General features: G+C 34.5%; 1 protein-coding gene across 4 annotated transcripts in view; it reads left to right on the top strand.

Moving 5' to 3' along the window:
• The window catches only part of LOC134282596 (zinc finger protein 91-like), a 101,360-nt gene that overhangs the window by 4,950 nt on the left and 80,189 nt on the right, over window positions 1–16,221 (top strand). Inside the window, exons 3-5 of one of the 4 annotated variants that reach the window (XR_009995325.1) lie at window positions 3,089–5,689; window positions 5,859–6,154; window positions 6,530–7,357. The exons of 1 other annotated variant lie outside the window; for it this stretch is intronic. Coding sequence is in view for 1 of the 3 variants with exons in the window: in XM_062765016.1 (XP_062621000.1) it covers window positions 3,089–5,677 (2,589 nt within the window). In the remaining 2 variants the exon portion in view is untranslated. Of the gene's footprint in view, window positions 1–3,088; window positions 7,358–16,221 lie in introns of those variants that run through there. 2 more of the 4 variants (XR_009995322.1, XM_062765016.1) reach the window with 2 other exon arrangements.

Raw genomic sequence — 16,221 nt, 5'->3', positions numbered from 1 at the left:
AATAGAAACGCTAAATGGTATTTCAAAGAACGATAACTACTTCTTGTTCATAAAAAATGGGAAAATCAATTCATTGCCAAATTCGTTATACCGCCATGATTTCTTAATTACAAAAGGTGGCGGTTTATTGAGAATTAACTGTACATATCTTTTGGAAAATCATTTAGGTTCAAACAACATTTTGAATAATTGAGAAGAGGGTTTGTGAACCTTAAGTTGCTGATGTCCCAAAAATAAACACTAGGACAATCATCTGTCTGAATAATCGTTATTGAAGATTCTTAATATGCATATGATTTAATATTAAATTTTGAAATAAGTGCCTCTTAAGAAATAAAATTACTTGCTTTCTATCCTTATGATGCTAAAGTTTTTATAAAAATACTGGTGAACTATTTACTCACCTATTTGTGATTTGACATCTAGGGTTCATTTTGCTGTATTAATATAAAAATGATTTGTTTACAAAATAATCTACAGTATTACAGTAAAACTCGTTTAGTACGAACACGGATATAGCGAATTTACAGATATAGCGAAGTCATTTTGGATCCCCAGCTATATGAATTTCATGTATTTCTTATACGGTTATAACGAATTACGGATATAGCGAAGTGATTTCATAGGTCCCAGCGACTTCGTTATAACCGAGTTTTACTGTACTGTTCTTTGACATAAAAGCAGTTTTTGCAAGAGGATTTTAAGGATGTTTGATTTGGTCTTTTAAGTCATAGGTCATGAGTTTATCTGTAGATTTTATTTGACTTCCCCTTTTAAATTAATGTAAAGGCTGACCAAGGGGAAATAAGAATAGCATCAAAGTGAACATACAAAAGAAGTGCCTGAACATTTTCAAACAAATATAGGAAAATTTGCATTCTGAGACAAAGAGCTAATTCTGAATAAATTTATATATTTCTAGCTCTTCTGAGCCAAGGACTCAAAGAGCTAATGAAATGACCATTAAATGGCATTTGATGTACAGAGTTACATGTACTTCAAGGTTTTTTAGCTCTACTGGTCAGAGACCAGAAGAGCTTATGCGATAGTAATGTGTCCGTCGTCCGTCCATCTGTCTGTCTGTCTAGCTGTCCCTCTGTCTGTCTGTCTGTAAACAATCTTTCAAAATGCTACTCCTCCTACAGTTTTGGTCTGATTTCAATATAACTTGGCACACAAGTAGACTACACTAAGATGCATAATTCTGTGTATCGGTTTTTGATTTCAATGAATGGTGTTGCCGTTGTTACTAAAAAAAGGAATTTCTGTGAAATTCTTTCAAAATGCTACTTCTACTACAGTTTTGGTCTGATTTCAATATAACTTGGCACATAAGTTGACTAAACTAAGATACATAATTCTGTGTATCTGTTTTTGATTTCGAGGAACGGTGTTGCCTTGGTTACTAAAAATAGAAATTTCTGTGAAATTCTTTCAAAATAATACTCCTTCTACATTTTTGATCTGATTTCAATATAACTTTGAACAGACGTAAACTACACTAAGATACATAATTCTTTGTATCGATTTTGATGTCAATGAATGGTGTTGTCGTTTACTAAAAATAGAAATTTCTATAAAATTCTTTCAAAATGCTACTCCTCCTACAGTTTTGATCCGATTTCAATATTACTTGGCACACAAGTAGACTACACTAAGATACATAATTCTGTGTATCAGTTTTTGATTTCGATGAACGGTGTTGCCTTGTTACTTAAAATAAAATTTCTGTGAAATTCTTTCAAAATACTACTCCTCCTACAGTTTTGGTCTGATTTCAATATAACTTGGCACAGAAGTAGACTACAATAAGATACATAATTCTGTATATTGGTTTTTGATTTTGATGAACGGTGTTGCCATGGTAACCAAAAATAGAAATTTCTGTTACAAAAATCTCAAAATGCTACTCCTCCTGCAGTTTAATTCTGATAATAATATAATGTGGCATGCAAGTGGACTATACTAAGAACATAAAGAGAGTTAATCAAGGATCATTATTCTTTTTATTGCTGTGGTATAGTTTCAATTCCCAACTTCTTAAGAACTTTTCTCTTCCTTTGCTTTAAGTACAAACCAGTAGAGCTCCAGTCTTGACAAAGACTTCTGGTTTAGAATATGTGCCATATCTACAGAACCCCTTTACTATTTATTGTTAATTTAACAAAAAGTATCGTTTGCTGAGGGGCTCCCATTTATATTTAATCCACAGTTGTGACCCTAAAACAAGGGGAGAACATCAGGTTAATAAAATCAAAGCTAACCTTGATAAAGTTGAGAAAAGCTTATGCTATACCACAGTGTCAGCATAGGTTTTGGCTTTAAATGAATCCCAGATAAGTGTTTAGAATCAAGCCATTTCTAAAGTACATGTACCTATAAGTCTTACCTACACCATGTAAGATGCATCTAGGCATGGACATAACCAGACTTGATTCAGATGGTAGGTCTGACCTACTGTAAAAGTTAAATAGTCTGATAATTTAGGCTCTACTTGGAGAACTACAAGTTGTAATTATACACAGCTATGTGTCAATCAAATTCAAGTACACGATGATGGATCATGGAGTACGAAATTGATGGTGAGTATACAGACAAGGTAAATATGAGGGCATGGCTTATTTGCTCGACAGGCTAAAAAAGGTGATGATTTGCTCACTGCTGGTTCATTCATTTCAAATGGTTGACATAAACATACCGGTAAAATCATACAACAAGCTTTTAGCTCACCTGAGCTGAAGGCTCAAGTGAGCTTTCCTGATCATAATTTGTCCGTTGTCCGTCTGTCCGTCCGTCTAGCTGTCCTGTAAACTTTTCACATTTTCGACTTCTTGTCAAAAACCACTGGGCCAATTTTGACCAAACTTGGTACTAAGCATCCTAAGGTGAAGAGAAATTCATATTGTCAAAATGAGAAAAAACAGAAAAATATACCTCAATTCAGTGTTTGAATGATGGCAAAGCAAGCAGTATAAAAAAAAACTTCAGTACGAATTTGACTTAATAATCATTGATTAAATATTTTATTTGCTGACAAGGTCAATGTATGGATGATAGAACTTAAGAAGTTGTTTCGTTACTTTTTCAGGGGGAAAAGACTACTCTTTCATCCAGATCACTCAATAAATATAATGCTGAAAAGTTACCGCTCATTAAAAGTAAAAGCGAAAAAATGAAAAAATATGGTGATAAGAGAAAGAAGTTAAAGAAGCAGATCAACACTCATCAAAGGAAAAAGACTTTTAAATGTGGGAAAACACTGATTCGCTCTGATTGCATACAGAGACACATGAGGGTACATACAGGGGAAAAACATTATCAATGTGATGTGTGTAGAAAGAAATTCACAGCCTCAGATACTCTAAAAAGTCACATTAGGATACACACAGGTGATAAACCTTATCAATGTGATGTGTGTGGGAAGTTATTCATCCAGAAATCCTCCTTACAGAGTCATCTGAGGATACACACAGGTGAGAAACCTTATAAATGTAATGTGTGTGGAAAGGCATTTCTTAGGAAATACCATTTACAAAGTCACCTTAGGACACATACAGATGATAAACCTTATAAATGTGTTGTCTGTGGGATGCTTTTCAAATTTCCAGGAAGTCGAGAAAAACACATGGGGAAGCATACAGGTGATAAACTACTTAAATGCAATGTGTGTGGGAAGGCTTTTGTTGGAAAATACTATTTACAGAGACACCTGCGGGCACATACAGATGAAAGACCTTATAAATGTGACCTCTGTGAGATAGCTTTTAAATTTCCAGAAAACCTACAAAGACACATGAAGACCCATACAGGTAATAAACCACATAAGTGTGGAGTGTGTGGAAAAGCTTTCACCCGAGAATATAACTTACGATGTCATATAAGGAGACACACTGTTGAACAACCATTTAAATGTGATGTTTGTGGAAGAGCATTCTCTACATCAGAACAACTAAAGTGCCATCTGAAGGTACATGCTGGTGAGAAAAATTATGAGTGTTTCGTGAGTCTGAGGAAAATCACAGAAAAATCAGATTTGAAGATACATTTGGTGACACACAAATCTGAAAAACAAAGAAGTTCCCCTCAAGCATCAGACTCTTTGAAAGGCCCAAGGCCACATAGAGTTGAGAAACTTTTCAATGATAATGATATAAATGGCCAGTCAAACAACATACAAGGACCACGCACACATCAGGGTAAAGCTCCATATCATTGTAATGTTTGTGGGAAAGTGTTTAATAAATCGGTAAATTTACACAGACACAAGAAGATACATACAAGTAAGAAACCTTATAAATGTGAAGAATGTGGAAAAGCATTTTGTGAAAGAGGGCATTTGTTGGGACATATGAAGATACATGCTGGTAAAAGTCTTGTAACCTCTGCTGAAAAAGAATGTTTGAACAAACACCTATTGGTGGATACTTGTGAAAACTCTTTTGACTGTGATAAAAGTGGAAAGTTCTTTGGTCAAAAACATTACTCACAGAAGCACATGAACAGACAAGTATGTGAGCGGCTTTTAAAATGTGATGTATGTCAGATGACCTTCATTGAAGAAATTCAATTAAAAAGACACAAGAAAACACATCAGTGTCAGAACCCATTTGTTGATATGTGCAGACTGGTGAATAATCAAATTGGGCAATTTCATGAACCAGTAAGAAGATCCTGTCTCTGTGAGTTGTGTGGGAAAATTGTTCCTTGTATGGAGGGACACATGAGGATACACACACAGGTAAAAATTCATAATTTTAACATGTGTCTGGAACCTTTAACTGAACATTCTGAATTAGAACATGGAAGAAAACTTCATTGTAATAACACATCAAAGTTATCTACTGGAAAGAAGTTAAATCCTAAAATTGGACAGTTAAACAAGTCAAGGAGGATTCCTAATGGACAAAAGTCGTGTACATCCAAAGTTCATGGAAAGATTGACACTTGCGTGGAGAAACACATGAAAACACACATACACAAGAAAGGTTATAATTGTAATGTGTGTGAAAAAGCCCGCAGTCATAAAACAACATTGCAAAGACACACAAAGACACCTACAGATAATAAAGCCTCTAGATATGATGTATGTGGGGAAGTATTCAACCTTTCAAGGCAGTCAAGGAGACGGAGAGGGATTGACTTAGGTCATAGACGCTATAAATGTCATTTGTGTGGAAAAGCGTTCACATTCTTACATTCCTTAAAGAGACACAGAAAGATACATACAGGTGAAAAGCGGTATCTCTGTGATATGTGTGGGAAAGCATTTTTAGAAATAGTTTTCTTACATGACCACATTAAGACACATACAGGTGAAAGACCTCATAAATGTGATGTTTGCGGAAAGGCATTTATCAGGTCTTATAGACTGAAGCTACATATGAGGGTACATACAGGTGAGAAACCTCATAAATGTATTACATGTGGCAAGACTTTCAGTCGACCAGACCGGTTAAGATTACACAAGATGATACATACTGGTGAAAAACGTCATAAATGTGTTCTTTGTGGAAAAGCATTCAACCGATCAAGTTCCTTAAAGATACACATGAGGATACATACAGGTGAAAAACCTTATGCATGTGATGTGTGTGGAAAGAGATTTAGTCGATCGTATGTCTTACTGATACACAAGAAGACACATACAAATAACTGCTCGGAAAACCATGACAGTTGAGGAGACGTTGAGGTGAGAAACTGTGTTTAATGTGATATGTCTAAGAAGGCATTTCACAAACATTTACTAATCAAATGTTTAGCTTATAAATAGGAGATACGAGTCCAACAGCACACACGTGACAAAATCATCTACGAATAATTATAAGGAATCTAATGTTCTTGTAAATATGTATTTGAAGGTTTGCTCTATTATTTGGATTCCAGACAGAAGTGCCTGAAAGAACAGTCTTGGTGATAAATCTTATAAATGTTACAGAAAAAATACTTCAACCGACTGGATAGCTTACGAAAAATACATGACAACCTGTAGTGGTGAAAGAATTCATTAAATGTTATGCTTTCGAAAAGATATCTACCACATTTCTTGAATTAAAAGCATATTGTACCTGGGAAAGCATTCAATCCAGTCACTAAAAACATTACAGAAACGCAAAAGGACACATCCAGGGACATAAGCCTTTGTGAACTGATGTATGTGGGAAAGCATACATTGAGCATACATTCAACACGTAAGAATAATATTATATGCAAACATAAGCTAGTCAAAATCACAATGAACGGAAAGTCTATGGATAGGTTTTTTTATCAAACATCTGACAAAAACCTCTTTGCATGTGACAGTGGAAAGTTTTTTTAATCGATCTGAACATTTATAGATATACTCGAGGTAAAAATGATGTGTGTGGGGAAAAGTTTAGAGTTATGTGATTTAATAATGTGTCAGTATGTGCAAAGGTTCTCAGAGATTCAAAGGGTTCATTTAGTTGGGAGAAATGTGATGCATTTGATAAGCAACAACATACCTGATGTGTATTGGAAGGCATCCAAGATTATAAGAAAAAACTAGAAGAGGAGAAGAACACATTGGTAATGTTCGTGGAAAAGTATCATTTGAAGACACGATTGGAGATACACATAGATTTTTATTAAGAAGTAAACATTTTATCTGTGTGGAAAGAAAATGGCGAAAGACACTTGAAAAGTACAATCAAAAACCATACTGTTGGGAAAAATATTATACCAGGATATTTGAAAAGGAGTGGTAATTGAAATGACTGACGTCTCTTTTATTTTCCATTTAATCTGCAAAAAATTGTTTTTGTTTCCGAGAACATTTTAGTAAAAAGTTTGAAAGGGTCATAAAATTTAAAAACGAAGAAAGTTTTAATTTTGAAAGATGAATTCAAGGTTTGTACAGAGATGCATACAATAGCAGGGAGGCCACAAAGCTTCTCTAGATGTGAAAAAGCATTGCACATGTTGAAAACAGCAATTTAAAAGGGTAACTTTCAAACATACGTATACATCCTTATGAAGAACGTATGCTAAGGAACAAGAGGCCATATTTGAGAAGAGTGTGATGGCGATGCCAAACTTTAAAGTTTTTTTCAAAGAAAATTTATGAAAATTGTAAAGGAAATTAAAAAGTTAGAATTTTGAAGCGCGGGTTCAGTGTAGAAGTTTGAATCAGGTGAATATGGGAGGGAAAAGATACATCCATAACTGATTATTACTCTACGACTAACACTGATGTGCTCTTATGAGATTAATTAGACTTTAGAGAAAAAGGAGACGCCTTTTGATTTAATTATTATTATATCTATATATTTTCTTGATTAAATTAAGCCGTATAAAGTAGGGGTTTTTTTTTTAGTTCCTGTTGATTTGTATATACATGTATGAGTAATTTTGTTTACATTTATTTACTTGTTAATATTATGATAAAGTTGTTGGTGTACAAATCTTACAGTTTGGTTTTCATCAAATAAATAATGACATTTTGTACTGGTGACCTTCTTTTGATATTTCAAGGCTTTGTCTTAATAGTGTGACAAAACAAATATTGACTAAAATCATCATGTTTGTCAGTTGATGCACCTTGGGTTCTCAAAGCATGTCAACCAAAAAGCGAGTTGCAGAGGCAAACTAGATTTAGTACTTTTAATATTTGTATCCAACTTGAATTCTAAGATACTTTGAAACATCAAACTTTGTCATTCCATACTTCTTGGGTCCTTAGAGAGTTCACCCAAGAAGTAGGTCACGACGACCTTTTTAGAATAGCATACTGAAAACGCTATTTTTAGGATACAAACCACTTAAATCCATCTACTTTGCTTATTGATGAATTTGGGTTATGAAATAACTGTTAGGAAACCTGCCAATTTAACGGGTAAGCGCTGCGGCCTTTCTTTCAGTCAGCCAGTCTGTAGAAATATGTTTTATAAAGAAGTATTCATTTTCTTATAGAATAGAATCAGATTCAGTTTTTGAAATTTAAGTTTAATTGAATGTTCATTTTCCATCATTGAATCGATCATTGAATTTCAGTAAGATACTCAGTTGCATGTTTTTGAAAGTTTAAGTTTGATTTAATGTTCATTTTCCATCATTGAATCATGTACTGTAGACGTACTTTTTTCCGCGGGGTCATAATTCCGCGGAATCTAAATTTCTGTTTAATCCGCGGGTAAAAAATTACGCGGATTTTCTTTACTGTCACCATATGCCTTACATTTTTATAAAGTACGCTTGGACAAATTTCTGCAGAAAATTTATGACCGTGAATATAGCGTAATTTAATACCTCGCGGAAAAAAGTACTTCTACAGTAATTTCTACAAGATACTCAATGACTGGTCTACAGTGGATACTTCTACTCCATGGTATCTTATCAGACCTCTCATTTTTCGAAGGTCCATCATGTTTGCTCTGCTCCGATTTATATTGTTTTTACCTTGAATACTGTCCCTTATCTCAAGTTTCATTTATAAAACTAAATAAAATATATGAAAACGGAATTACTGCAATTTTTAATTTTAAGTATTTATTTATTTAAAACAACTTTTTTTTTTTTAGAAATTTTGAAATGTCAGATGCAGAGACTATCCTCGCCTTTGTCGCCCTTATTCTTTTTTAGCTCATCTGAGCCAAAGGCTAAGCTATGGCCATTTGTGCAGTGTGCGTAAACTTTTAAGAATATGGGCTATAACTCAAGAACCCCTTGGCCAATCAGTACCAAATTTGTCACAGGGTATCCTTGGCCCTAGGGCTACCATTTATACCAAAATAAGGGTTGGGACCCTTAAACAAGGGGAGATAATCAGGAATACAAAACCAAAAGTACTGGTTACTAAAAAATCTTCTTCTCCAGAACCGCCAGGCAGATTTTCACCAAAGGACAAGATAGAGTAGCAGCCGAATCTGGCCCCTTATTTGATATAGAAATCAGAACACTGGTAAAACTGTGATAGTTTGTAGTTAAGAAGTTAAAATGATGCTTACTTCAAGACAAGCACTAATTTTGATTCAAAGCCTACATGGAAGCCACTACAGGCTGCAGAAATAGGACATTTTCCCGAATTTCCTCAATTCTGGTGGAATTTCTTCATATTTGGGTTACATTTCTCTTCGGAAAACATAGAGCACACGCTTACCTATCTGAGATTTTTACATATATACTGCATCTGATATCATTGTATAAAATATATAGATTTAGTAGATAGGCAAGTGTGTGCTCTATGTTTTCCGAAAGAAAATAGCTGTAAAATGAGTGAAAAATTGCATAAAAATGAGAAATTTCAAAAATTGACATAGTTCTTGACCTCACTGTGACCCCTTTTTTCCTAAATCTTAAATCCAACACTCATTATGTGGCAGGGGTGAAAACAGGTTTTCATGGATAAACTGTTGGATCATTCTGAAGGACACCCCAAATCGGGGGCCAAATACTGTTCTTACCCTATCTTGTCCTTACATACAAGGATCACGATATATCGAAGATTGAAATTTGCACGGGGTATTACCCTGGGGCAAAGGGCGTGGTCTCAAGGTCACTTTGACCTCAAGTTGACCTAAATTTACAATTAATAGAAACATGTATATTTTGCTTACTATAAAGACTAGGATCACCAAATCTTGTAAGTTGATACATCTTACGACTTCTCATCATGTTAACTCAAAAGTAGGTCATGATGACCTACTTTTTAAATTTTGCGGGGATTTGTTTTCAAATTGATTCGAAGGCATATTTTGGACACTTTAGGGCCTATTATCATCAAACTTTGTCAGTTGTTGCATCTTGGGTCCTCGAACAATGTCAATTTAAAAGTAGGTCACCGTAACATACTTTTTGAACTTTATGACTTATCCATTTAAAAACATTAAATCCCATTATTTCAGACACTGGGAGGTTTAGAATCATCAAATCCTGTACTTTAATTCATCTAGGGATCTTGAAAAATATTTATAAAAAAGTAGGTCACTGTGACCTTCCTTTTGAATTTTGCCGACATTTGTTTTCAAATTGTTTAAAATGCATGATTTGATTACCTTCAGACCTACAATCATCAAACTTGGTCAGTAGATGCATCTTGGGTCTTTGAAAAATGTCCAAAATGTAGGTCACGATGACCTACTTTCGACATTTAATGGCTATATTTAAGTATCTTAGGTATTATTTGGCTTAGAATCATCAAACTTTGTAGTGGATGTATACTTAGTTTCAGGGAGTGACGACCAAAAAGTAGGACACTGTGACCTACTTTTGAAATTTTATGGCTTTATTGAAGTATCTCTGGTATTTATTGGCTTAGAATCATCAAACTTTGTGAGTTGATGCATCTTGGGTTTTGGGAGAGTGATGTCCGAAAAGTGTGTCATAGTGACCTACTTTTGACATTTTGTGGTTATAATTAAGTATCTCTGGTACTTATTGACCTAAAATCATCAAACTTTGTCAGTTGATGCATCTTGGGTTTTCGGAGATTGTTGACCAAGAAGTAGGTCAAAGTGATCTACTTTTGACATTTAAAGCTATATTTAAGTATCTCAGGCACTTATTGACTAAGAATCATCAAACTTAGGGAGAGTGACGACCAAAAAGTAGGTCATGGTGACCTACTTTTGACATTTTGTGGCTATAATTAAGTATCTCTAGTATTTATTGGCTTAGAATCATCAAACTTTGTGAGTTGATGCATGGTTTTCGGAGATTGTTGACCAGAACGTAGGTCAAAGTGACCTACTTTAGACATTTTATGGCTATATTTAAGTATCTCAGGCTCTTATGGACTAAGAATCATCAAACTTTGTCAGTTGAGGCATCTTTGGTTTTTGGAGAATGTCGACCAAAAAGTAGGTCATTGTGACCTACTTTTGACATTTTATGGCTATATTTAATTATATCTGGTACTTACTGGCTCAGAATCATCGAATTTTGTCAGTTGAGGCATCTTACGGTTTCATTGAATGTCCAACAAGAAGTAGGTCAGGGTGACTTACTTTTGAATATGTCAGGTACTTATTGGCTTAGAATCAGAAATTTTTTTCAGTTTAGGCATCTTCGGTTTCTGGATAACGTCGACCAAAACGTAGGTAACTGTGACCTATTTTTGACATTTGATGGCTATATTTGATTAACTCTGGTACTAATTTGCTAAGAATCATGAAGCTTTGTCAGATGATGCATCTTGAGTTTTCAGAGAATGTTGACCAAATAGAAGGTCACCGTGCTTACTTTTGAATATCTCAGGTAAGTTTTTAGCTTAGAATCATCAAATTTTGTCAGTTTAGGCACCTTGGGTTTTTGGAGAACGTCGACCAAAAAGTAGGTCAAAGTGACCTACTTTTAACATTTTATGGTTAATTTGATTATATCTGGTACTTATTGGCTCGGAATCATCGAATTTTGTCAGTTGAGGCATCTTACGGTTTCATTGAATGTCCAACAAGAAGTAAGTCAGGGTGACCTACTTTTGAATATGTCAGGTACTTATTGGCTTCATCTTCGCTAGCCAAGGGTTTCCGATCCGACACCTACTCTACAACCCTTGGCAGATTTAGTCCTATCAAACGGGAACTTTGATTGCGCCGCCTATCGGCGTAATTGAGTTAAGTCCCTTGAAGATCTTTAATATTTGTCCAATGAAAATAGTTGTAACATACGTAGATCAATATGACGTTTGAAACAATATGGCGACCTCCATGTGGAATATATCCAAACAACTTCATACAGCTGTGGGCAGTGGGCACACTTCAAAAGTGGTAGAAAGTATCGTTCTTCGTGGATTTTTAGTCAAGAGTTTGACACTACTTTCTACTTGTTGCCATATCAATTATTATCAATGAGCCGTGACATTTGATTGGCTTAAATTGATGCATCTAAAATGCGGAACACAGACTTATGTGGTCCTTTCAATAATTCTTGAAAACATATATAATTAAAAGAAAAAAATTCAAATTAATTAATCCCTTGTTTTTTAAGCATAGATCACGTCCTAACTTTCATCCATTGTAAATATTACTTTTATTTTGTGCATAAAACATGAAAAGACTTTAATTCAGCCGAAATCGTCGATTAGTAAAAACCTTGCGAAGACTCGGACTTCGCAGCCAATCAAATTCATTTGCGCGAGTTCTAAAATTTTCGGCAAAATCTGCCAAGGGTTGTAGAGTAGGTATCGGATCGGAAACCCTTGGCTAGCGAAGATGATTGGCTTAGAATCAGCAATTTTTTTTCAGTTAAGGCATCTTGGGTTTTTGGATAACGTCGACCAAAAAGTAGGTCACTGTGACCTATTTTTGACATTTGATGGCTATATTTAATTATCTCTGGTACTAACTGGCTTAGAATCGTGAAACTTTGTCAGATGATGCATCTTGAGTTTTTAGAGAATGTTGACCAAAAAGTAGGTCATGGTTACCTACTTTTGAATATCTTAAATATTTTATTATAATATCTTTAGTCTGGCTAAATATTATCAAACTCTGTAAGTTGATGCATTTTGGGTCGTATGATAGTAGTAGAGTTGGAGGCGTCTAATAGAAGTGATTGATTGTACAATTTTTCAGAAGAGCGATTCAAGGCACTTGGGCCTCTTGTTTAAAATGCAGAAAAGTCTCAAAATGACTCATTTCTGTGCTTATTTTCCTTTTGAAAATAGTGTCTCCACCGTTGCCCACTTTAATTTTTTGGATATATTGTGTAAACTGCTATGAAAATTCACATATCTCTAAATCTTTCGCGACGACGGTGGCAGAGTATGTTTTCTTAAAGAAAATTCCTTTGAAAATTGATGTCTTCTGCAACTTATAAAGAAAAGACGGGAAAATCCACAAGGTAATGACATCACAATTAACATCAAGGAGGTCATATGAGAAAAACGATTTGGGTTTTCTTACTTCAGGGGATTCCTATGATTTAGAAAGAATGAATTTTGATTTCTTACATCTTGCATCACTTTCATATTTTAGAAAAATATAGGGCTTAAGGAAGAATCCCACAACAACGGTTTATTCTATGGATCTCTGAGTCGACATTTTTAAACAATGGTTTCAGCATTGAAAGGCCGACATTAGATCTTAATTATTTTATGCAATTTTTTTAGTATTTTTTCAAATATAATGAAAAAAAAAATATTTACATCCAAATTAGATGCGTTCTTCTAAAAAAAAATTGGCTGTGAATGAATGCATCAAATGAATACGTAATAAAATACTGGTATGTAAAGAAAGGCTGGTTAGACTTTTTTAGCTCACCTGAGCTGAAAACTCAAGTGAACTTTTCTGATCACATTTTGTCCGGCGTCCGTCTGTCTGTAAACTTTTCACATTTTCGACTTCTTCTCAAGAATCGCTGGGCCAATTTCAACCAAACTTGCCACAAAGCATCCTTGGGAAAAGGGGATTCAAGTTTGTTTAAATGAAGGGTCACGCCCTCATTCAAGGGGAGATAATTTGGAATAACTGAAAATTTGGTGGCATATTTTAAATCTTCTTCTCAAGAACCACTCTGCCAGGAATGATAAAACTTATGGAGAAACATCCTCAGGTAGTGTAGATTCAAATTTGTTCAAATCATGACCCCCGGGGGTAAGGCAGGGCCAAATTGGCCGACCAAAGTTTTACATAGAAATATATAAGAAAATTCTTTAAAAATCTTATCAAGAATGACAAAGCCATAATTCATCATATTTATATGGGAGCATGCTCAGGTAGGTAGTTTGTTCAAATCATGACCCCTGGGGGTAGGTAGAGGCTAAAATGCCCGACCAAACTTTTACATAGAAATATATAATAAAATTCTTTTAAAATCTTCTCAGGAATTACAAAGCCATAATTAATCATATTTATATGGAAGCATGCTAAGGTAGTGAAGATTCAAGTATGTTCAAATTATGACCCCCAGGGGTATGGCAGGGCCAAAATGCCCGACCAAACTTTTACATAGAAATATATAATAAAATTCTTTTAAAATCTTCTCAGGAATTACAAAGCCATAATTAATCATATTTATATGGAAGCATGCTAAGGTAGTGAAGATTCAAGTATGTTCAAATTATGACCCCCAGGGGTATGGCAGGGCCAAAATGCCCGACCAAACTTTTACATAGAAATATATAGGAAAATTCTTTAAGATTCATTTTCAAAATAATAGTTAATCCCTATTTGGTCCTAGGACTTCTTTTGGATTTAAACTTGACAGTATTTAAACCATTTTCTTTTTTTTCCCACTAGCCTTAGTGCTCAGGTGAGCGATGGCCCATGGACCTCTTGCTATTTTTTTTTTTTCTGAAAAAAATATTTATGGAAATAAAAACACATAATTTGTGAATATTTTTTAACTTTTGGTTAAAATCTTCTTAAAACCAGTCAAAACTGGGGAAAACATGTTCATTAATCATATTTTAGAAAGAAATTAAAACGAAATAGTCAAATTTTAGAGAAATAATTTTTCTTTATTTTGGCTAATCCCGATCAAAATATTTCTTTCTAAAACAAATTTTGATGGAAAAATTATGTTTCGTTATTTTTAGACATGCAATTTTTTTTTTTATCTGGTATCTTTTTTTAAAAACACTGGTAATGCATGCTTTAACATCTGATGGCACTATAATCTTAAATTAGGAGTACCTTGAAAAATTATCAGTAGATAAGGTACCTTGCATATGTCCTTAAAGGTACTTGGACACAGATTTGAAGTTAATATTTTCTCTATAATATTACGACTTATTGTATTTTAATAGCATTTCACACAAAAAATTAATTTAAAAATCTTATTTCATTTAAAAGTTATTAAAATTTTTTTTTTTTGGCAGGTTTGATTGACATATCCTTGCACTTTCACAAATTTTAACTTTTTTCTTAATCCTCAGGAAAAGTGACAATCTTGTTGTGTATTAATGAAAAATTTTGATACTATAATATTATGTGTTCCGGCCCGGGATCCTCTTTTGAACAATTTATTCGAGAAGTGGTGTAAATCAAACTTCCAAAGAAGTTTTTGATATTTGAAATCACAAAATTTTACCATTATCAACAAAATAAAACGTTTGTATGTCTTTTTGGAGACCTTGTCTTCCAACAATCTTTGGAATTCCTAGGGGTACCAATTGCGCCCCTCTTTTAGAAGACCTATTTTTATATTCAAATGGGCATAATATGTCCAAAATCTTATGTTTTGAAAGAGGAAAACACTCGTTGTACCCTTCAACTTGACATTCATATATTGACGACATACTGTCGATTTAAATGGTTATTTCCATTCTTATATGTCGATACTATACAATGTATATCCCGGTGAACTGGAAGTGAAAGATACCACAGCGTCTGACACATCTGTCTCATAATGATGCATTGTTTAAGGGTGTTTTTATATTGATTCCTGTTTTTTTTTATCTTTACCTTTTTCAAAAATGTTTGCCGCTCTTCATTGAAGTGACATTTCAGTAGTTATAATTATATATGTACCTCCCAACCAGGCGCTGATCTTTAAGATCTTTATTTTTAAAAGAGAGGGGAATCCGCCCCAACCCTCCACTCAAACACGCAGAATAAAGGAAAGGAAAAAGTTCACCTCTCAGTCGCGGATCCTGACTTTTTTTTCTAGGGGGAGGGGTCCACCCTAACCAAAAAAAAAAAAAAATTCCAATCTAGATATTTCTTGACAATCAAAAACAAAGCACAAAATAATCCACGTAAAGTCATTTCCCAAACGTGAATCCTATTTCATGGAGAGGGGGAGTGGATAACTTTCTCACTTTCTCAAAGCTTCATAGTAATGAATTTTAATACCAATATAACAAAGATTCGTGTTTTCGGGGAGGGGTCACCGTTTTCGGGGGGGGGGGGGGGGGGGGGGGGGGGGGGTTCAAGTTCACTTTTACTTGGTTTAATGTAAACCTCTGCAAATTCCGAGGATGGACCTGAATGTAAAATGATGGACTTAAATGTAAAAACCCTATTTCGTTTGGAGGGGGCTTAAGATCCATTCTTGCTATCCTATCATTGCATAGGCGTCGGAAGCAACTTAATTAATTAAGTGGAGGGACTAAGCCAACGAAAAAAATGTAAGCCCCAATATTCAATGATTATATGTTGTTAATCTTTGAAAAAAAAAGTGGGGAGGGGGGCTTACACCTCCCATCCCCCGGATCCGGCGCCTATGCATTCTCTTACTGTTAAGGCGTCTACCTATGAGTTTTACAGTGTCCGGATAAACGAGGATCAACTGTAATATTCATTCAATACACAGGTATTTATA

This window comes from Saccostrea cucullata, unplaced genomic scaffold (genome assembly GCF_032062105.1).
Source record: "Saccostrea cucullata isolate Sc308-1 unplaced genomic scaffold, CSIRO_AGI_Scuc_v1 ctg4899, whole genome shotgun sequence".
Taxonomy (NCBI): Eukaryota; Metazoa; Mollusca; class Bivalvia; order Ostreida; family Ostreidae; genus Saccostrea; species Saccostrea cuccullata.
The sequence above is the reverse complement of the archived record's forward strand: the minus strand, read 5'-3'. Positions and strand labels throughout refer to the sequence as shown.